The 22833-nt window shown below is 39.0% G+C and overlaps 1 protein-coding gene across 2 annotated transcripts; it reads right to left on the bottom strand.

Annotated features, from left to right (window-relative positions):
- Positions 1–543: 543 nt before the first annotated feature.
- MYB (MYB proto-oncogene, transcription factor) lies at positions 544–20695 on the bottom strand. Of its 2 annotated transcripts, XM_069725986.1 has the most exons (16): positions 20585–20693; positions 17518–17632; positions 16529–16600; positions 16023–16115; positions 15600–15820; positions 13548–13779; positions 11996–12064; positions 11197–11301; positions 10432–10674; positions 9378–9731; positions 8845–8987; positions 8432–8546; positions 8064–8189; positions 6739–6852; positions 2452–2559; positions 550–1872 (listed from the first exon to the last, which is right to left on the bottom strand). In XM_069725986.1, the coding sequence occupies exons 1-16, from the start codon at positions 20605–20607 to the stop codon at positions 1762–1764; spliced, it is 2244 nt and encodes a 747-aa protein (XP_069582087.1). In that variant the 5' UTR covers positions 20608–20693; the 3' UTR covers positions 550–1761. The 2 variants fall into 2 exon arrangements, with proteins under 2 accessions (XP_069582088.1, XP_069582087.1); XM_069725987.1 differs by lacking the exon at positions 9378–9731 and having other exon boundaries at positions 544–1872; positions 20585–20695.
- Positions 20696–22833: the final 2138 nt, after the last annotated feature.

A 22833-nucleotide genomic window follows, 5' to 3' on the forward strand; every position in this document is an offset into this window, starting at 1 on the left:
CCTCCGGACTCCGCTCCCTGCTGCGAACGCCACTGCCGTGAAGTCCAGCAAGGACCACCGTGGCGTCTCCAGGGATCTCCGCACCGGCCGAGGTAGGAGACCCCCCCGCTACCGTAATCGGCCGGCCGGCCTGGGCCTTCTGTCTGTAGGCACCCGTCCCCTCAGGAACAGGAAACCAACTGAGGCAAGGGAGAGGTACCGCCCTTTTGTATCTGTAGGTTTCCTGTTCCTAATGGGCGGATCCCCTCTCTCGTCGTGCTGTCATGGGAGTCCGAGTAAATTTGGCATATTTGAATTTTAAAAGATCTGCCAATCTGTACTTTCTTCCTTTGACATTCTGAAATTGGCATAGTTCTGGGTTTGAGTTCTAGAATCCAATATGTCACTTTTCTCTGAATGTTGATATTTCATCATGTAGTTCAAATTTTACATGGAAGCCCTGATTTGTATTCAGGAACTAAAAAAAAGAACCTAACCCATATGTTAAAATGAAAAACATTTCTAGAATAAAACCCTTAAACACAACAAAGCATGGGAATGCAACATGTTACAAAACACTCTTTTATTTTTTACAAAGGCAGTACAAAATAAGTGCAGTTATGCTGCACAATATCATTTAAGGCAGCAAATTCAAAGGTCACAAACAATAAAATCCAATAATACAGTGTTCTCCTCATCAAGTCCAAATAAAAGGCAGTAACTGTACAAAATAATAAAAATGCCTCCTTGGGTAGAAAACCAAGTCTATATGATATAATTCTTATAAAAACAGACAAATTATAATAATAATTAAAAAAACACAACACATAAAATGCAGTCTTCTCCCAAATAAATGAAGGTGCAATTTTATAACAATCTCCCAGTATTTTGTCGTTCATTTTTTTTTTAAGTAAATGTAAAGAATTGTTTTTAAGACATACATTTTTAATGAAATGCTAGTGCATAATAAAGCAGACATCAGCACAGCAGTCTTTATTATTTTGTACATATCCCAATTATGTCATCACATTGCTGGCATGTCTACATGCTACAGTCATAGCAGCAGGGCAAGGGGTAACAATAATATATAAAAACACCAAAAGAATATTGGCAATTTATAAAAAAAAATTAAATTAGTGAATAAAAATATAATTTGCTTTATTAGAAAAAATTCCAGTCAGTAGCCATTTAAAGCAAGCTAAAAAGATGTGTGCATATATATATAAAACAAACCAGAGCAGACACACAAATATTTTTACAAAACTGTAGAAAAAAGTAATGTACAGTTAAGAATAGTAAAAACAATGACTCCCTTTTATACGTTTTTGCATGTGTGATAAATATTGACAATTGTAGTAATGCTTGCTTCTCTTTGAATCAGTAGGCAATTAGGCAGAAATTGGTAGAGTTCCTGTTTAGGACATATTCCATATTTCTTCTATAAACAATACTGGTATTATAAGTTTGATCTTCTAAACATATTCAAATGTGGTGTAAAATACACTAAATATCAGCGCCTCACCTAAACGATATAGGTAGAAATGTCACTTTATGTATATGGAAATATGCATCTGCCAGCATTATTTGCTGACAAGATGAACCTCCAACTATAAGATCAGTGACAAGAACAAAATGCACTTGGTGCTTCTCCCAACTGTTGTACCACAACAAAAATCTCCCAATTAAGAACATTCCCAAAGCTTCACGTAGAGGAATTTTACAACAAAATCCCACATTTTATGAAGTGTTTCTATGATAATGCTTCTTTTGACCCCACTGTCATCACATGACAAGTGTTGATACATTTTTCATACATTTGTGATACATTTCTGAATACATCTTCTGTTCCTCAACTTTTCCACAAGATATTGCATCCCATGCACTGCTGAACTGCTGTTGAGAGAAAAAACATTTATTTTAGCACAAGAATGGAATGACATTTATTCGTTTTCATAATTGTGTCTAGTATTGCTGTTCCTACTGGTCAGAGTCTAAGTCAAATTGTCAGTAAACAGTTTTACAATACCCTTGATTTCTTTGAAAAATAAGTTAAACTACAATTCTCTTAATAGTAAGATTCTTGTGTAAATGTAATGCCTGGCTATTATAGAAACTTCATATGGGCATTAATTGAATCAGATTAACAATGCTTCACACATTTTGTCAGGAACAGCTAGTAAAGTGTATATATCCTCATATTTTTAACAAACGTGTTTACAGAAAAACTAAATCTGACAGTTTTCTATTATTATACCAATCAATATGTAACATGTAAAATCTGTTAATTTGCTGTTCTTTCTCCAGAATAACGGTTTCTTTATTAAAGGATAGCCACTTTTGGGTGCACAGCACTGAGCTTGGTACAAAATGAAAAACACATAGATTTGCATTTAAGAAAGCCATGGAAAGCATATCATGGCAGTCAGTGCTGGGTAATTGAATGACTAGATGAAGATGAGAGTAATCACTTACATGTAATGGGCTTGCCAGCGATCTGTTCCTGGGTGCTGTAATACATTTCACTCTGTGGTCCTCTTTATCAGACATAGGTTTCATTAACAATGAACTGGTAAGAAGATTCTGAAAATACAAAAGACACTAACTCATCTTGACTGTTCAATAAAGGGGTTGTTATTCAGCAACTGAAGTTTCTACTGCAAAATCATGGAGGCGAATAGGGGAAAAAAAAAAAAAAAGACGAAACATGTTTTGCTCTAACTCCTTGAAGAGACTGGTGCAACAGCTAATGTGCTGAATAAGTGAACGATTCTTTTCTGTGGGATTAGTTCCCACATCAGGTTCTTTCTGGCCTTTTTGTACCATCCTATGGCCAGAAAAACAAAGGCAAGGCCTAAGAATTTCTACAGTAGATATTGACTGCTGCCTTAAAGGGGATTTTAGTATCATACATTTTGGCAATTGAATATACAGTACAGACCAAAAGTTTGGACACACCTTCTAATTTAAAGAGGTTTCTGTATTTTCATGACTATGAAAATTGTACATTCACACTGAAGGCATCAAAACTATGAATTAACACATGCGGAGTTATATACTTAACGAAAAAGTGTGAAACAACTGAAATTATGTCTTATATTCTAGGTTCTTCAAAGTAGCCACCTTTTGCTTTGATGACTGCTTTGCACACTCTTGGCATTCTCTTGATGAGCTTCAAGAGGTAGTCACCGGGAATGGTTTTCACTTCACAGGTGTGCCCTGTCAGGTTTAATAAGTGGTATTTCTTGCCTTTAAATGGGGTTGGGACCATCAGTTGTGTTGTGCAGAAGTCTGGTCGATACACAGCTGATAGTCCTACTGAATAGACTGTTAGCTGCTTTTTTCTTACCATAATACAAATTCTAAGTAAAGAAAAACGAGTGGCCATCATTACTTTAAGAAGTGAAGGTCAGTCAGTCAGAAAAATTGGGCAAACTTTGAAAGTGTCCCCAAGTGCAGTGGCAATTAACATCAATTGCTACAAAGAAACTGGCTCACATGAGGACTGCCCCAGGAAAGGAAGACCAAGAGTCACCTCTGCTTCTGAGGATAAGTTTATCCGAGTCACCAGCCTCAGAAATCGCAGGTTAACAGCAGCTCAGATTAGAGACCAGGTCAATACCACAGAGTTCTAGCAGCAGACACATCTCTACAACAACTGTTAAGAGGAGACTTTGTGCAGCAGGCCTTCACGGTAAAATAGCTGCTAGGAAACCACTGCTAAGGACAGGCAACAAGCAGAAGAGACTTGTTTTTGTTAAAGAACACAAGGAATGGACATTTAACCATTGGAAATCTGTGCTTTGATCTGATGAGTCCAAATGTGAGATCTTTGGTTCCAACCACCGTGTCTTTGTGCAATGCAGAAAAGGTGAACGAATGGACTCTACATGCCTGGTTCCCACCGTGAAGCATGGAGGAGGAGGTGTGATGGTTATTTGCTGGTGGCACTGTTGGGGATTTATTCAAAATTGAAGGCATACTGAACCAGCATGGCTACCACAGCATCTTGCAGCGGCATGCTATTCCATCCGGTTTGCGTTTATTTGGACCATTATTTATTTTTCAACAGGAAAATGACCCCAAACACACCTCCAGGCTGTGTAAGGGCTATTTGACCAAGAAGGAGAGTGATGGGGTGCTACGCCAGATGACCTGGCCTCCACAGTCACAAGACCTGAGCCCAATCGAGATGGTGTGGGGTGAGCTGGACCGCAGAGTGAAGGCAAAAGGGCCAACAAGTGCTAAGCATCTCTGGGAACTCCTTCAAAATTGTTGGAATACCATTCCCGGTGACTACCTCTTGAAGCTCATCAAGAGAATGCCAAGACTGTGCAAAGCATCTATCAAAGCAAAAGGTGGCTACTTTGAAGACCAAAAATGAAAGAGACACACATCCGCACTGCTCATATGTCGAACCCAGCGACCGTATTGCACTATAGGTCTGGCACCAAAGAAAGTGGTACCGGCTGTACAGGTCCTTCTAAAAAAATTAGCATATAGTGTTAAATTTCATTATTTACCATAATGTAATGATTACAATTAAACTTTCATATATTATAGATTCATTATCCACCAACTGAAATTTGTCAGGTCTTTTATTGTTTTAATACTGATGATTTTGGCATACAACTCCTGATAACCCAAAAAACCTGTCTCAATAAATTAGCATATTTCACCCATCCAATCAAATAAAAGTGTTTTTTAATAACAAACAAAAAAACCAACAAATAATAATGTTCAGTTATGCACTCAATACTTGGTCGGGAATCCTTTGGCAGAAATGACTGCTTCAATGCGGCGTGGCATGGAGGCAATCAGCCTGTGACACTGCTGAGATGTTATGGAGGCCCAGGATGCTTCAATAGCGGCCTTAAGCTCATCCAGAGTGTTGGGTCTTGCGTCTCTCAACTTTCTCTTCACAATATCCCACAGATTCTCTATGGGGTTCAGGTCAGGAGAGTTGGCAGGCCAATTGAGCACAGTAATACCATGGTCAGTAAACCATTTACCAGTGGTTTTGGCACTGTGAGCAGGTGCCAGGTCGTGCTGTAAAATGAAATCTTCATCTCCATAAAGCATTTCAGCCGATGGAAGCATGAAGTGCTCCAAAATCTCCTGATAGCTAGCTGCATTGACCCTGCCCTTGATGAAACACAGTGGACCAACACCAGCAGCTGACATGGCACCCCACACCATCACTGACTGTGGGTACTTGACACTGGACTTCAGGCATTTTGGCATTTCCTTCTCCCCAGTCTTCCTCCAGACTCTGGCACTTGATTTCCGAATGACATGCAAAATTTGCTTTCATCAGAAAAAAGTACTTGGGACCACTTAGCAACAGTCCAGTGCTGCTTCTCTGTAGCCCAGGTCAGGCGCCTCTGCCGCTGTTTATGGTTCAAAAGTGGCTTTACCTGGGGAATGCGGCACCTGTAGCCCATTTCCTGCACACGCCTGTGCACGGTGGCTCTGGATGTTTCCACACCAGACTCAGTCCACTGCTTCCTCAGGTTCCCCAAGGTCTGGAATCGGTCCTTCTCCACAATCTTCCTCAGGGTCCGGTCTCCTCTTCTCGTTGTACAGCGTTTTCTGCCACATTGTTTCCTTCCAACAGACTTACCATTGAGGTGCCTTGATACAGCACTCTGGGAACAGCCTATTTGTTGAGAAATTTCTTTCTGGGTCTTACCCTCTTGCTTGAGGGTGTCAATGATGGCCTTCTTGACATCTGTCAGGTCGCTAGTCTTACCCATGATGGGGGTTTTGAGTAATGAACCAGGCAGGGAGTTTATAAAAGCCTCAGGTATCTTTTGCATGTGTTTAGAGTTAATTAGTTGATTCAGAAGATTAGTGTAATAGGTCGTTTAGAGAACCTTTTCTTGATATGCTAATTTATTGAGACAGGTTTTTTGGGTTATCAGGAGTTGTATGCCAAAATCATCAGTATTAAAACAATAAAAGACCTGACAAATTTCAGTTGGTGGATAATGAATCTATAATATATGAAAGTTTAATTGTAATCATTACATTATGGTAAATAATGAAATTTAACACTATATGCTAATTTTTTGAGAAGGACCTGTATATATCCTCCACTCCTTAATCAACGGGGTGCTGCTGCCAGAAAAATGTATATAGAGACCAATATCCAAATAGAAAAAAGTAGGCGCGCACTTACCCTGTTGCGGTGAATATCACTTTATTTGGACATAATAACAAACGAGTAGCAGGGAGGGATAGAGTCAGCTACGGACGGTCCGTAGCTGACTCTATCCCTCCCTGCTACTCGTTTGTTATTATGTCCAAATAAAGTGATATTCACCGCAACAGGGTAAGTGCGCGCCTACTTTTTTCTATTTGGCTACTTTGAAGAACCTAGAATATAAGACATAATTTCAGTTGTTTCACACTTTTTTGTTAAGTATATAATTCCACATGTGTTAATTCATAGTTTTGATGCCTTTAGTGTGAATGTACAATTTACATAGTCATGAAAATACAGAAAAATCTTTAAGGGAGAAGGTGTGTCCAAACTTTTGTTCTGTACTGTAGTTTCTGGAGAAGTATCTCTACAATGAGATAAATACATGGAAACAAGCAGCTACAAATTTTATTAACTTATTAACTACAGATATAGGAATTTTACAAAAGGGCATATGATTAAAAAAAATCTATATTTATTTATTAGTACATAATGTAGTCAGTGTCTATGAGGATGGCATAAATTGATTTTCTATTTATTTTGAGTATTGCACTTACAGGAGTATCTTCCAGAAAATGTTGTTGTGTGAACAACTGAGCAGTCAAGTTCTCTTGTTCCCACAGACTGGAGAAAAAATGGCTAAATTTATGATTCGGAGACGGTGACTCCACCTCAAGAGAAAAAAAATAAAATTGTAACTAAAATTGTAAACATTGAAAATGCTATTAAAAGAAATAATTATTCATACCCTTCTAGATGCAAATTGTAAAATGTTTATTTTGGAATTATAGATGTCTTAAATGACAAGGTTAAAAATTATTAAATTAAAAAAATATTTTACCAGTAACAGTGCTATCTTATACAAATTTTCCCCCTTATATATTGTACATTTTATTGGAGCTTGATAAGTCTCTTAATAACCATTGTACTGCCTTTCTAAATTTAGGTTTACAAATTAGGTAGCTGCCAGCCTTCACTTTGCTAGCTATAGGGAAAAGAAATTATGGTTGGTCTGAGATAGACTTTAATGGGGAAAACTGGATTGGTGAAAATTAGGATAAAGTTGATCGCAGAAGCAGTTCTATCAACATTTTCATGCAGTAACCATAATTGTGACAAAAGCTGTATGTATTGGTAGTGCATGGTAGCACTACTGGCACATGGTGAGGTACTTTATTATATATAGCAGTGGAGTTCAAAAATCATCACAATTATGCCAAACAATTGTTGAAGTCAAAGAAAGTTATGCCCCTTCTGACTACTTTACTTAAACTGAAGGCCTTGCACATTTGATATGAAGCTGTTGAACAAAACCTCTGAAATGTGCAACATAATTAAACATGCAGGTACTGGTCTTGCTCACAGAAAAAAAAAGTGATTTTCTTTTTAAAAAAAAAAACAAAACAAAAAAACATAGAGCAATGAATCCTATTTAAAAATGTTATTCAACTGAATGCCACTTTACATACCATGGCAATTTGTGCTGGCAATATGATCCTAATTCATCATGACCTGTGTTGATCACACCAGTCTTGATGAGGTAGCGCAGTGAAGTCAGAGGTGCTTGATTCATAAAGAGGTGCACAATCTTAAAGAATCAGGTGCATCATAAAAGTGCTGTGCACCTTGTCACTCATTTACTCTGGTCAGGAACTGGAGTAAGATTTGTGGTGTTAGGCATGCCACAATTCCTCAAGAATTAGACGAGCATGTGTTGGCACGCTCAATCCTAGCTCAGCAAATTTTGGCAGACGTCGTTGAAACCTTTTCAAAGTGTTTTATGCCAAAGTTCTGCCATAAACATTTTGATGAATCAGGGCCTGTGTGTTTTGTTTGTAGCACAAAATATCACAATTCTTTACAGAATTCTTATTTTTTTTACCTCTTGCTTAATTTTCTTTAACATTGGCTCCTCTATTTCTTGGAGATCAGGTACAATGCCAGACTCCTCAGCCTCCTGCTTAATTACTTCCTGTAGGTCTTCGGCAAGGTGTGAAGGGGTGTGATGCTAAAAATACAAGGTAAAAATATTGAATGGTAAAACACATTGGTACATATTTTTTAATACTATAGAGACGTGTAACAAAGCTTTTGTACAAAGGCTACATAGTGTTTTCCAGAGGAGTCTGGAAAATTGGTAGTGGATTTGATAAATCATCACAATTATGCCAAACAATTGTTAATGTCAAAGAAAGTTATGCACCTTCTGACTACTTCATAAAATTAGCCACAATTTACATATCAACTTACCGAAAGTTTAAGTGGTCCATATTTGAATTCTTGTGCTGCTAAGGCATTTTTAAATGGTGTAGGAGTTCTTGGAGAACTGTCCAAAATTGACCTTTTTATAGCTGGCGTTCGAAGACTAAATTAAAAAAACAAACAAAATATAACACAAATTAACCAAAATAATAAGAGGTCTAAACAATGAAGACACACATACCACAATGCTAAATACATATCTGGGAAAAACACTCAGCAAAAAACTATTTATATAGACAGCGGGCACAGACACTATAAATACTCTTTTAGTTTCTCTCTCTTGAAATTATATTTTTATTTCATAATTTTATCATGCTTGCAAATTAAAGCCTACAGGTGATAACCAATATATTTAACGGATATATTATAGAAAAATCAGTAAAAGAAACAAAACAACATACATGGTATTTTCTTTTTGAAGTCGTGGTGTGTGGTCGCGGTGAAGAGGTGTTACTATAGTAGTTTTATGAGAGGCACAAAGTGGAGTAGATGTTAGGCTCGGGTGCTCCATATCCAAACTTTCATGTGCTGTGGTGTTTAAAAACTGGAAATAAGAGGCAACCTGGTTAATCAGTGATATTAGTTAAATTTAAAAAATACTGAAAAATTCTATATATTTTCACACAAACAATTAAGAGGGTTACAGCGTTAAATGAAGAAAACAAGCAGTTGTTAACAGCCATGTTATTAAATACCATCACCAAACAAATGACAGGCAGAAGCAAAGACTGACAAAAACACCAACACCATTACACCCCTTCCCAGTGCAAAACTAAATACCAGCACAAGAGATACTGGTAACATTTAGACCATGATGTGAAATCAATGAGTGTGATAGGAATTAGTCATTGTTTCCAAACAATTAGTTTCTATATTGTTAATTCTTTGGTGACTCTTTAGAATTAGTGAGAACTTTGCAGAAGTTTTATTCTACCTGAGAGGGAGAGAAAGACAGGCTTTTGATAGGGGACTGCTTTGATGTAGAACTGACGATGTCAGACGGGTTTAAGGGACTGCTGTCTCCACTGGCTAAGCAAGTCAGACGCCCTTTCTTTTTGCACAAGATGATCAGCGGCGATGAGGTACTTTTTAATGAATTTAGGGAGTTGGGCGATACGAACGAATACCGATACAACATACTTTTGTTTGTATCAGGTGCATATCTTGGGCTGCACAGGCCCATGCCCTCTGTAGGCTCTGAGTCTCGAGTTGAGGGAGATTTGCTGGGTGAGGAACCTCTTTGCTCATTGGTTTGAAAACTGTTGACTTCACCCCATGATGAAGAATCCTGAAAACAATGTAGGAGGCACGAAACGTTTAACATTATGTATTGTGCCACCTCAAACAGTAGTCCCAAAACATTTCAAAGCACAGATCTATTTATTACAACTTCCTAATTTATAAGGAGGTAGGTTCACAATATGGATGACTTGTGTTATAGTGCAAGGACTACCATATTCATGTTCTCAGAATCTTTAAGTTTGCATTGCAATACAGTAAAAAAAGAACTGTGGGCAGCACCACAGAATGTAATGCTAAACTCTTCTAAACCAAAGAAGCACATGCAGACTTGTTAAGCTTGAAAAAGACAGACAAGCTTTTTATGCAGTTAATCAACATAATGTTATAAACAAGTAATTTATGCCATATAAGAAACAAGACAAGACATACCAATTTACAGCCATACCCATTAGATAACTCACAACATGTTCTCTAGTTATTTCAACAGTGCTACGCACCCTCATCTTACCACTGACAGCATGCATTAAGTACATTCCATAAGTAAATTTATAGAAAACTACATTTGATTATCTGTGTCTAAAATGCATTTATAAATGTAAGAAGGCAATAAATAAACCAACATTTTGGGACAGCAACAGTAAAGATCACTGGGCTTAGCTAACAAGGCAATGCTTTACTCTTAATATTTAATCAGTGTAGACACTTTTATATCACATCTAACAGTCAAAGTCTAATGTACCACTTACAGAATCAATAAGCTGAAGAGTCTCTGAGTATTCAGGCACGTTTTTCATCTGTATTAATAAATTAACACCAAAGCATCGAGCAGGTGAGGCACTTTCTTCGGGGAGACATCCATGGTCCATGGGGGGAGAAGGAGTACAGTTATGTGGCTCACCAAGACAGGACACAGGAGCACTATCGCCTTGAGGCCGAGAGTTATCAGCAATTGTTGTACTGTGCCATACAGGATATTCTTCTGCATGATTCTGTTTTGCAAAGAAAGGGTGAAAATTGAAAAATATAGTAAAAAGAAGGAACTTACAATGAAATTGCTCAAGGTGTCTCACACACAGCTAGAGTCCCGATAAAAGCTCTTGCATCATCTAAAGACCTTACACTTCTGAAACAGTTGTCAAGATGTTTCCTTTCATCAATGCAGTGCTGTGCCTAAAATGTTGCTATATGTTGTGTCATCTTGCAATTACTACTTCATATTACAACTATATTGAAGTGGCAAAGTCAAATACTGTGGGTATCTAAACCGTTTGAAGACTAACAGCATCTAAACTAGAATAATGCTATACAAAATTGAACTCCTGCATCTTTACTCCTGGATCAATGTGTAAACCACGGACATGTAAATTTCACTAATAATTTTGTTAAAACCGTTAGAGGTAAAAGTACACTTTGAACTTCCAAGGGAGGAGAAAAATAAGTTGGTATTTTACTAAAAGTATTGTTAACAAGTGAAAGTTTACTATTATAGTACTAAATTACATGCGTCTTACTGGTAATGCATGATGTCCCTTTAGTTCATTCTCTGTTGACATGAGTAATAATTCTAATTCTTTTATCCTCTTTTCTTTTTCTGGATCTTCATCATTATAGTGTCTCTACAAGAAGGAAATTAATTTACTATCAAGAGAAGAGATGGCCCTGCGAATCAATTCAGAAGATCAGATCCAGTGACTATGTCAGTAACCTGTGGCCATCTTTTCCTGTGAACTGCCCCTTGCCTGATGGCGTCCCTGACACCTCTTTTGATTAGCCAGCTCGCATCAACATCATTGTTGCGGAGCGACACGTAACAACGTGCTAGGCAGGCTAATCAATATAAGCGCAGCATATGTTGGCAGTTTACATGGATTCCGTCCAAAAGCAATAGATTACAGACATGGCCTCTAGACTGGAATCTGCAAATCGATTTGCATAATTTTTAATCAAGGATTCAAGTCAGAAACATCTTATACGGATTCAGCTGTCTACTACTAAACTATAGTAGGTGTTAAAACATAACGACTACTCTAACAAAACATTTTATCCAGATCTGAATAGTGTAGTACTGATTCCCCTTTCATGCCAAGTCATTGCTTCCTCTTTTCCATACTTTCTTTACACTGTAAATTAACTCTTGTAATGTGGTCCTAAACAGAAACGTAATATAACTATTCCAAGGCTTTCTTTCTTGACAACATTTGAAAATGTATATAGATTAAATGAAATATTTTAATTATACATGTGTTCGTTTATAAAATGGGAAATAATTAAATTGCACCAACTGCATAAAAAAAGAACACAAATACATACCTGAACAACTGCTGTGGCTGGCTGAGGGACATTGACTATATTAACATGCAATGCAACAGGATAAGGCGTCTGCAAATATAGAAAAATAAAATAATTTCACATTGATTTGTACTAATATTTTATTATATCTTCCCGATTGTGATGGGTTTTTATCATTTCTAGACTCGTACTGTTTTTAATAAGCAAACTGAGGGACAAAAAGATTCAATTTACATAATACCCCTAAGGAATCAAAAGATAAAGGCTTGATCATACGTTAAATGAAAAGTTTGCATGAATGTTTGTACTATCATTTCAAGTATTCAAATCAGGTAGGATTCTGCCCAGGACTCTTTAAAAGGCCTTTATTATTCTGATAATCTAAGCTAGATTTGCATTTCCTTGCCTTACTAAACTTCTAAACTAAAATATATCATGTATATATTCAAGTGTAAAATTGAGAAAGTATATGGAGTGCAGACTTTCTAATTTAAAAATACTATGATGAAAATTGGAAAAACAAATAATTTTTGTTTTAACCCCTTTCTGAAATGCGAAGTACTTCTATGTCACGCACCGGATATGGGCACACACCATATCCAGCGAATCCCGGCTGTACAACACAGCCAGCATCCACCACTAACAGTAGCGACTGGATAGAGCTCAGATTGCTGCTGCTGCTGCTAAAAAATGAAAATGTTGCTGTCAGAGATTTAGGGCGTGTGATCAGCATTGCCTCCCCCCTGCTGGAGGTTGGGCTTCATAGGAGATCACCATTTTACCTACATACTGCAATGGTGGAGTATTGAATTTACATAGAACACATTTTTAAATGACATGCTCATGTCCCTCACAAAGGAGAAAAAAATATATAAATAATCCCATATGCATTCATGCTTCCGTAAAGGTTTGATCTATCAAGATCCACTTACTCTATTTGGTAAATGCCATAAAGAAAGAAATGCCATAATTGTAGTTTTTTTTGTTGCCATGCCTTCCCCCAAAAATACAATAGAAAGTGACTAAAATACCCAAATTAGTACCAATAAAAACTTAATCTTGCCAAAAAAACACTCTGAACTCTATTGCACATTTCTATTTTTTTCACTTCATAAGAAAAATGCTTTACAAGTTTGGTATTGTTAGAATCGTTAGTTACCTGAACAATCAAGTTCCCAGGTCATTTTTAATGTACAATGCATGCCAAAAGCAAACACAAAATTAAATATAATTTAAAAAAAAATAAAAACAATGGCAGAATTGTCCTGTAGGTTTTTTTTTCTGCCGTTTCAATGCACACTTGTTCTCCATTTTGAAGTGTACTGGGAGGTAAAATGATTGGTGACATTAAAAACTACTTGTTTGCAAAAAATAAACCCTCACATGGCTATACAATAGAAGAAGGGGTGGAATAGCTTAACATGCAAAAAAAAAAAAAATCACCTGAAGTTAAAATTTAGATCGTTATACCCACATGATATATTCTCCTATAAAAAGGCACAGTTGTATTTCACCAATGAAGATGAAAATAAAATAGAACTTTAAACAGATATTCCTACTTAAAAATCCTTACATTTTGAGGATCAGTCATATGGTAGTAGAAGTTGTTCACTGGAGTATGGCTACTTTGAGGGATGTGCGAAGAAGGTGGGGTGTGAGTGGTGAAGCCCAACAAGTGGTTGCTTTTTGGGAAATTTGTGGCGCCTGAAGGTTGATTGGTTTTGGATGATTCTTGCAGATAACCTTCCTGTTCGACCTTACGTCGCATAGTAGAATTCCAGTGGTTCTTGATAGCATTATCCGTTCTAAAAAAAAAAAAAAATTAGAATTGCAAAAATGCTTTAATAATTTACTTTGTTAGTGCAGCTTTCCTCATAAACTGACCAGCATTTCTCATAAAATGTTTGCTTGTGGAGCATCATGTGACCAGTCCAGTCCATCACCTTCCAACAATTGTAAAACACCTCACATAGGAAAGCTGCTTTTGTATTCGACAAGGCTGATGCACTGGTCTAGTCTCATGCACCTCCATCAGCAGCAGTTATATAGCTGTAACGTATTTTTTTGTTATAGGCAACACTGACACCTCTTAGAAAACATTACCGTATATACTTGAGTATAAGCTGAGATTTTCAGCCCATTTTTTGGGGCTGAAAGACCCCCTCTCGGCTTATACTCGAGTCACACCCAGGGGTCGGCAGGGGAGGGGAGTCTAATAATACTCACCTGCTCCCGGCGCGGTCCCTGGTTCTCCCGACACCGCAGCTTCTTCCTCTAGTGAGCGGTCACATGGTACCGCTTATCACAGTAATGAATGTGGACCTGACTCCACTCCGAGAGGAGCCACATATTCATTACTGTAATAAACGGTAACGGTGACCGCTCAGTACAGGAAGTAGCTGCGGCTCCGGAGAACCAGGGACCGCCCCAGGAGCAGGTGAGTATAATGGGGAGGGGGAGCGCTGCGCGATATTCACCTCTCCTTGTTTCGGGCGCCGCTCCGTCTTCAGTGTCTTCTGCAATGACGCTCAGGTCAGAGGGCACGGTGACGTGGTTAGTTCGCACCCTCTGCCTGAACGTCACTGCAGAAGACTCTGAAGACGGAGCGGCGCCCGGAACGAGGAGAGGTGAATATTGAAAGTGCAGGGGGCCTAAGCGATGAGAGGTATGTGATTTTTTTTTTTAATCGCAGCAACAGCATATTGGGCAAATATCTCTATGGAGCATTTTATGGGGCCATAATCAACATTTCTGCAGCATTATATGGGGCAAATATCTTTATGGAGCATCTTATGGGGCCATAATTAACGTTTGTGCAGCATTATATGGTGCAAGTGTCTGTATGGAGCATCTTATGGGGCCATAATCAACGTCTGTGCAGCACTGTATGGGGCACATATCTTTATGGAGCATCTTATGGGGCCATAATTAACGTTTGTGCAGCACTATATGGGGCAAGGGTCTGCATGGAGCATCTTATGGGGCCATAATCAACGTTTGTGCAGCACTGTATGGGGCAAATATCTTTACGGAGCATCTTATGGGGCCATAATCAACATTTGTGCAGCATTATATGGGGCAAATGTGTCTATGGAGCATCTTATGGGGCCATTATTAACCTTTATGATTATTTTAATATGCAGCATCTTATGGGGCCCATCATAAACTTTATGGAGCATTATATGGGGCATATTTTGTATGGAGCATCTTATGGGGCCCATCATGAACTGTATGGAGCATTATATGGGGCTCCTGATTCAATATGGATATTCAAAAACACTTAACCTATTGAATGTCTCAATTAATTTTACTTTTATTGGTATCTATTTTTACTTTTGAAATTTACCAGAAGCTGCTGCATTTCCCACCCTAGGCTTATACTTGAGTCATTAAGTTTTCCCAGTTTTTTGTGGCAAAATTAGGGGGGTCGGCTTATACTCGGGTCAGCTTATGCTCGAGTATATACGGTATATTGTCAGTCTGAACTCTTTTTGATGAGCCATGAAAACATCTACTACTTTATGAAATTTGGTAATTTGATAAAATAAAGCATTTTCAAAAATTATTGATCTGCCAATAGTCTATAACATGCTTGAAAATCTCAACAAATTCCATGTTATAATACCTCCCAGGCAGAAGCTTTGCAATTTCAGCCCATCTATTTCCTAAACGTTTGTGAGCATCATATATTATCTTGTCTTCTTCTTCTGTCCAAGAGGTCTTCTTCACTTCTGGATTGAGATGATTGTGCCATCTCTCTCTGCACTGTTTGCCAATTCTTCCTTTCAAGTGCTTTGCAATGACAGACCAGCGTTTCGGACCATATTTTTGAACTAGTTCAATAACCTTAAAAAAAAAATAGATAAATGTGTAATTGCTTGCATGTATGTTTACGCAGATATCAGCTAGTTACATTTTTTAATGAAAAGCTCTAAACTTCCAGTTAAACTTAACTGGAAATCAAATGAAAACAAAATGAAAAGGAAAGAACTGGAAATTGCAATACAGAAGATTGCAATACAGAAGATTAAAATGGGCTAAAGCTTACTCTTTGATCTTCTTCTTTAGTCCATGGACCTTTTATAAGTTCAGGGTTTAACACTTTCTGCCATCTATGTTGGCACTGAACATCTGTCCGGTTCTTAGGAAAAAAAAACCCAAGAAATTAATATGTTCCCTTATTCAGGAGTACTAATATTTTTACAGACTGATATCTAATGATTCATTTAGTGGTGCACACCTCTTAATGATTTAGGAGCATCTGAAAAGTGGCATGAACCCCTGTTTGCACCTCGGCACAAATCTTACTTCAGCCAGGGACTGGAGCAAGATTTGTGGCACAGCGAACGCCGTTGCTATTCATGAATTTGATGAGCTGGAGTTGCCATGCCCGTCCCAGCTCTGCCAACATTGTCAGAGTTGGGTGAAAATGGAGTAAAAATGCCAAAAGTCACACAATTTTAGCGCAGTCTCATGTTGCGCCAGAACTTTGCTGCTTTTCAAAGTTTTTACACCATAATTCTGACGGTCAAAGTGAAAAATAATGCGACTTACAGGAAGAAAACTAGCTATAACTTTCCAGTCTTCTGTTCCATTCTGTTCCACTAGCTTCTTAAGTTTTTCATCCTGAAATAAAAGAAATTGTAAATAAGAGGAGCCATGCTATCGGCACATTTTATTTACATCCCACGAAGTCGATATTCCTTAAAGGAGTTGTCTACTATTTGAACAACTCCTTCTCTTTCCCCATGTTTGATCTTGTTAAAATGAAAAAGGTTATACTCACCTCCCGTGGCGGAACTCACTCTCCTGTGGCTCATGTGAGATTGTTACATTACGCAAGCCCTGTGCCCAATCAGCGACAGCTATACTGGCCTCACCTTCAGAAGTATAAGTATTTAACAGGGTGTGAGTGGCCAGCCGCAGCTCTCACTTCCGATTATTACTTGTACATTCGAATGCAGGGACAGTGAAGCCGGAGCTAATTGGGCACAGGGCTCACATGACGTAACAACCTCACGTGAGCCGTGAGAGCGAGTGCTCAGGGCGCTGGAACAGTGCCAGGAGGCAAGTACTAGCTTTTTTATTTTAATGGGGCCAAGCATGGGGAATGAGAAGAGTTGTGCAAGTAGTGGACAACCCCATTAATTTAAGTGAATTTTTTTTTAACTTTACTATATATTTAAACGTAAGGAATATATTGATAAATTTATGCAGAAACGTATGAAACAATGTGCACAAAGGCTACATGGATTAAATTTAGTTTCTAAAAATTGAAAATCCTTTATATTTTCCATATCTAAAGATATGATTTTATCAAATCAGCTAACAGTATAATTGATTTGTTGCCAGTTAACACAAAGAAACAGGTCACTCCCTGTCACTCTCCAAGCAACCACTTTACAACAAAACTAGGACCTGGAATGCCAGAGTGAGATTCAATGAGACATAATTGTGTACAAGATATATCACTGAGGAAACAATGTGATATTTAGAACTCTTATAAAGACATATTAGCACCAGCCATTCATGTTTATACATACCTCTTCACGGGTCCACCGTGTTTTGCCCAAATGCCGTTTTCCTTTGGACAACAGGCCATCATAATCATGCTCATACATTTCAATGTCATCTTCTTCTTCCTCTGAGCTGTATATACTGTAGAAAGAAAAATTCATGACAAAAATGGCAAGACTTGGTTCTCACATTAAAAAAAATCACAATAACACAGAAAGGGACGAGGATGTCCGTCAAGTAGATTTTGCACGCTATTCTACTGCACTGATACTCTGAACAGGTTCTACTGTTTTTGGTATCCACAGATACAAGAGTACCGTCCTGGCAGACTGCTCATTGCTCTACAAGTTCAGACCTGCTTCTGCTGTCAGATGAGTGGCAAATTGCACATTTGGCAACCTTTCTATTAATAAAGTAAAAATAAACCTGAATGTGGATAGTAAAAGAATATGATATTACGTGTCATTTACACAAGCAGGTCCTAAGACTCTTTATCTGCTTTATAAAATACTCAAACATTTATGCTTGTCTGGAAACAGTCCAAACTGTTGTCTTCACTTTCACAAAAAAAAAAAAAAAAAAAAACTAGAATAAAAGAAAGTAAGTTTACTTTGACCTTCTGCTATGGTATATATGTAAAGAGGGGTTGTCAGTATTATTATTTTTTTTTTACTCCGAAAGCTTTCTATATATACATCGAACAAAGTGAGAATTACTCATAGCCGGCCCTGTGCTGCTGCCAATGGTCTTTGTTAATATGGCTAGAGCATTGACACCAAGTCAAAATCACGTGACCGCTGCAGCCAATCACTGTACTAAGCAGGAATGCTGAAGTAGACGGCACTAGAAGGATGAGTCCATTGATTAACTCCAGTGATCATGTGCTATTAATGTGACGTCAACTCTGCAGGGGTATCAACTAAGACAGCAATAGAGACCTGGTGCTGGAGTGTCAGGTAGCAAGTACTGCTGACCATTTTATTTTTGTGTATAGGAAGCCTCCAGAGTAAAATAAGTTAAGAAAGACAAACCCCTTATGGTACAGCTTTCTAGCATTTTATTATCATGTTCGAGAAAACAATTTGAAGGCCTTGCTACAATTGCCCTAAACAAATATGTAAAAAAAAACAATTATAAACACGTAAATGCATATTTACGCAATTCAATATTTATTCTTTATTGACATTTTGCTAAAATGTAATCAAGAAAAGTCATCTACACGGCACAAGATGCCTTTGTGAATCTTCTTAGGAGCCTTAGCTATCCTGCTGTTTTGTACACAAACACAAAAACCAACACGCCTGCAGTTCATGGTCATAGAAGACAAAGACAGTTTTACAAGAGCACTGCTGAGCTACCAAGTTAAAAGTCAATAATGCATTCCTTATCTGACACACCAAGGTTCATTAAGTAGACTCTTATTTAGCATGCGATGTGATCTATTCGAGACCCTCTCCAATCAAATACCTTCTAATGTTTTACTATTACTATGCAGCTTAATTTGTCACCAAGGGATTTCCCCGTCAGCTATATTTAAGTGAAAGGAAAATGATGAAGTTCTCACAAAGTTCTCACAATAACTCCCTATGCTTTTGCTTATAAAACAATATCCTAAAACTGTCAGGCTACAAGTGCACTAGAATAAGATGTGGGTACAGGTTTCATTAAGGGCAGCGGGCAAGTCTCAAAGAGGAAAAGCTTTCTTTCAAAAGGTGCCCTCTTGTCGCATGTAGATTGACGGTGTTTTATACCAGATGTATCACTATGGAAAGAGATGATGTTAAATGAAACTGCCTGATGAGAGTGAGAGATGATCATCTGCCGTGATAGATGGCATTTATAAAGAGCTCACATTTGTAGAGATAGAGTTTGCAGATAGTTGGAGGCAGTTGGACTTGTTTTATCATCGTTTCTTCATGACATCCAAGCATGGGCGAGGGGGGTGGGTTAATGAAAAGGGACGGTTTCATCACACTGTGTGGTTAGAGTAAGGTAAGCAGCAACTTAGCTTTGGAAGGAACTCCGTTATGCAATGGTCGAAGAGGTGAAGATATATGGGCAGATGGGTGGGGGCTGTTATTTTGCCGCTTTTACAAATAGGACAAGACAAATGTACTCTTTGGATGGTCCCATGGGGGTGCTTATCCCCTTCTATGCAGGACACAACCTGTCATACATAAAATTAGCAGTGTACATGCAATAAAGCAACATAGCTTACACCAGGCAATAACGTTTTAACATTTAGAACGGCCCACCATTGGTGGCACAAGAAATGGACTACACTATCACAGTGCACATTCATTGTTATAGAGCATAAATGATGCCAACGCTCTATCAATGCCCAGCACGCACATGTAGCTGGCAGATAACAACCATTGCCTTTAACCACAGCTGCTAATGCGCATGAAGCATGATGGAAGCTCCATATAGTGATCAGCAGTCCAGTATAGAGTATTAGGATCTAGATGCATGCCCCATGCTGTGGCAGCATTCCCTACAACGATCCCATATATTAATGTGACAGATGCTTCTGGCAGATCGCTGAGTGTTTACTTTCCCAGCTCTGTGCTGCATAGATCAGTATTAAATATGCCTCCTGGATGTGTCCCCTGCACACAAGCCCGGAGCCTGTGCACACAGCAGCCTCACTGACATCTGCCTGCTGCTACACATGGGCACGAAAGCAGAACTCCAGCTGGGGGGGCATCACCCTGAGCATCCACCTGCCTGCCAGGGGCGATCACGGGAACAGGTGGCACATGAGGAATAAGGTCCAGGAAAAGTGCCCGAAAGGAAACCAAAAGCATCCATGTTGTAGAATCCACGTGTGCTGGACAGTGCGTGGGACATGTGGAGCCGGGCACCTCCCGTGCACCTGCCGCACTATCACACTGCCCTGCAAGGGTGCTGCACACAAGTGCCATCACATAGCTCACACAGCAGGTGCCTGCCATGTACACGAGCAATGCCACCTGCAGTGCCAATGTCACCCACGGACACCAGCAGCCTCACAGCTTGCCATTCTCTCAGGAACTTTGCCAGAGCAGTGCACTGCAGGTCAGGTCCGGCCATGTCCTCTCATGTATCTATTACCTGTTCCTCGGTCTCCTCGCCATCCTTACAGCAAGGTCAGGGGAGGCTGAGCAAGAAGGTGAATGTACTTCTCGCAAGTGGCTGGAGCTCTATGAAACTTTCACAGGAGGTGTATACGAGGAGGGGAGAGGGCGGGCAGCGGCCGGGAGGAGGGCGCAGCTCCACATGAAAGACGGCGCAGAAAAAAAAGATTCCCCCAGACAAAAGCGCACTCGGCACTCCCCCTCCCGCCAAATCTGCCGCCGTGCGCAGGCGCCTTCGCCTCAGGGTAGCAGTGCGATAGCGGGGAGGGGAGCTGAGGGCAGCGCCAAAGTATAGGCGCCTTTTTACGCACAAACCCCGCTCTGAGAGGTGGGAGCTGGAGAGTGTAAATAACACGAAGTACATTGTCACGTTATCACTCGTGTCCTGTGACAAGTGGCCCCTATTCATTAGTGTTGGAGGCTCGTGTGACACTTCCGAGAATACTCATATTGTCCCTGCAAGACGGGTTTACCTCAGGAAATGTCTGCTCTTGCCAAGGGTTTAGTGCCAATGTTCGACAGCAGGTGCCACCACACACCATGCTGCTGCCCTCGCACCAAGTTGGCCACTAATGTGTTAGGAAAGTTAAAAAAAAGTCATGGGGTAAAAAAGTCATGAGGTAGAAATTACTGCAATATATTTCTATCTACTGGCTACGGTACCAAGTTATATTTCTTTCCAGTATTGAAATCCTCACCACATTTTCAAGGGGTTTTGTGAAAAAATAGGCAAGGGCTACATGGCGACTTTGGACAGCGTTCTCTAGGTGTTGCTGCTTCATCTCCGTGCAATACAAGTGAATGGGGTCACGTGACGTCGCAAGCAAGTCGGGAAAAAATTTGACACCTTTGGACATTTTGAGACTTGCTTGTCAAGATCGCAGGACCGTCAAGGTCGCAATGTGACCCCATTCACTTGCATTGCGCTATGGTGTTACAACAACACCTAGCGAACGTCGGCCGCACGACAGGTGTCATAGCTAAGGTCGTGTAGCCCCAGTCTATACATTTTATAAAAACTTAAATAGATTAACTGGAATATAAGCTTGTGTGAATGAAGCATGTTCACACAGGCACTAAAAAGACAAAAAAACCTAAGATATAAAACAAAGTGAGCATCTACCCTGCAGTACATAAATAAATTACAATAGTGCATGGAAACAATATGGGTTAACATGATTTTGCTTAAAAAAAAAAAAACACCATAAAAAGCCATCCCACCACATCAAGGTGACCCTACTCGGGACGTTCCTAACCCCTAGTATTAAAACCATACCATATGTTTAATGACGTAAATGTGAATAAGGGCCGAGAAGGAACAAAACATTCATGTTAGGTTCTGCTAACATTTTTGTATTATCTCTCTTGTTGCACTGATGGACTAAGCCAAATTCATAAAAATGGGTGCACAATATTTGAAGACTTGGCTTATTTTTCTGTTCTTTTTCTCTTTCTTTGTAATGCCCTGCATTCCCACAATGAGTATTTGGTGAGTTTTTAATTTCTGCGCCTATTAGGTAAATTAGGTTATTTGCGTTTTTTTACGTGTTTTATAGCGTTTTTCACGCTGCGGTTTTTGTCTCTTTGGTATTTTTATTTTAGTGAAGCTGTTCTGTTTTTGACGCTTCTTGGTATATGGTGTTGACAAAACATCGATGCAGTCGTGCAAATTTTATGAATTTAATGTGTTTCTGTGACGGAAACGCACTTAAAACGCCTGTGTTTTTTACCTTTTGATTTTTCACATTCTGTGGAGAAAATCTGCGTACCCGCAAAAGAAATATACATGTTGCGGATTTCAAACACACACCGCAGGACAGTTTACACAGCGACAAGGAGAGCACAGTGCATGAAAATCACATCCACTTTGCTGAAACCGTAGGATGCTGTGATTTTAGTTCAGGGAAAATACATAGCATTAAAAAGTCATTGTGGAAACAAGCTTTAAAATGTTGCTTGCTCATCTTTGAGTGTACAATAAAAAATAAAATTTTGTACTCCCCAAAAACAAATAAAAAAGGAAAAAGACACAAATCAAATAAGTCGCAAATAAAAAAAGTCACTATTGGAAACATTTTTTTCCAGAAGAAAGGTGCAAAATGAATAATGTATTGGTCCCAAGATAGTGATGGGTAGTCCGGCTCTTTTTAGTGATGATCTGGTCACTTGGCTCCGCTCACCAAAAAGGTTCGGCTCTTTTGGATCCTATTTGGAACCATATTAAAT

This window comes from Ranitomeya imitator, chromosome 5, assembly GCF_032444005.1.
Source record: "Ranitomeya imitator isolate aRanImi1 chromosome 5, aRanImi1.pri, whole genome shotgun sequence".
In the NCBI taxonomy this organism is placed as follows: domain Eukaryota; kingdom Metazoa; phylum Chordata; class Amphibia; order Anura; family Dendrobatidae; genus Ranitomeya; species Ranitomeya imitator.

What these genes read in the sequence shown, in the direction of transcription:
- MYB (XM_069725986.1), bottom strand. Translation starts at nt 20,607, where the DNA reads ATGGCGAGGAGACCGAGGAACAG. An exon ending in ATATGACTGATCCTCAAAAT is followed by an intron (nt 12,065 to 13,547) that starts GTAAGGATTTTT and finishes CTATATTTGCAG; the next exon opens with ACGCCTTATCCTGTTGCATT. An exon ending in ATTTTCTGGAAGATACTCCT is followed by an intron (nt 2,560 to 6,738) that starts GTAAGTGCAATA and finishes TTGTATTTTCAG; the next exon opens with AATCTTCTTACCAGTTCATT.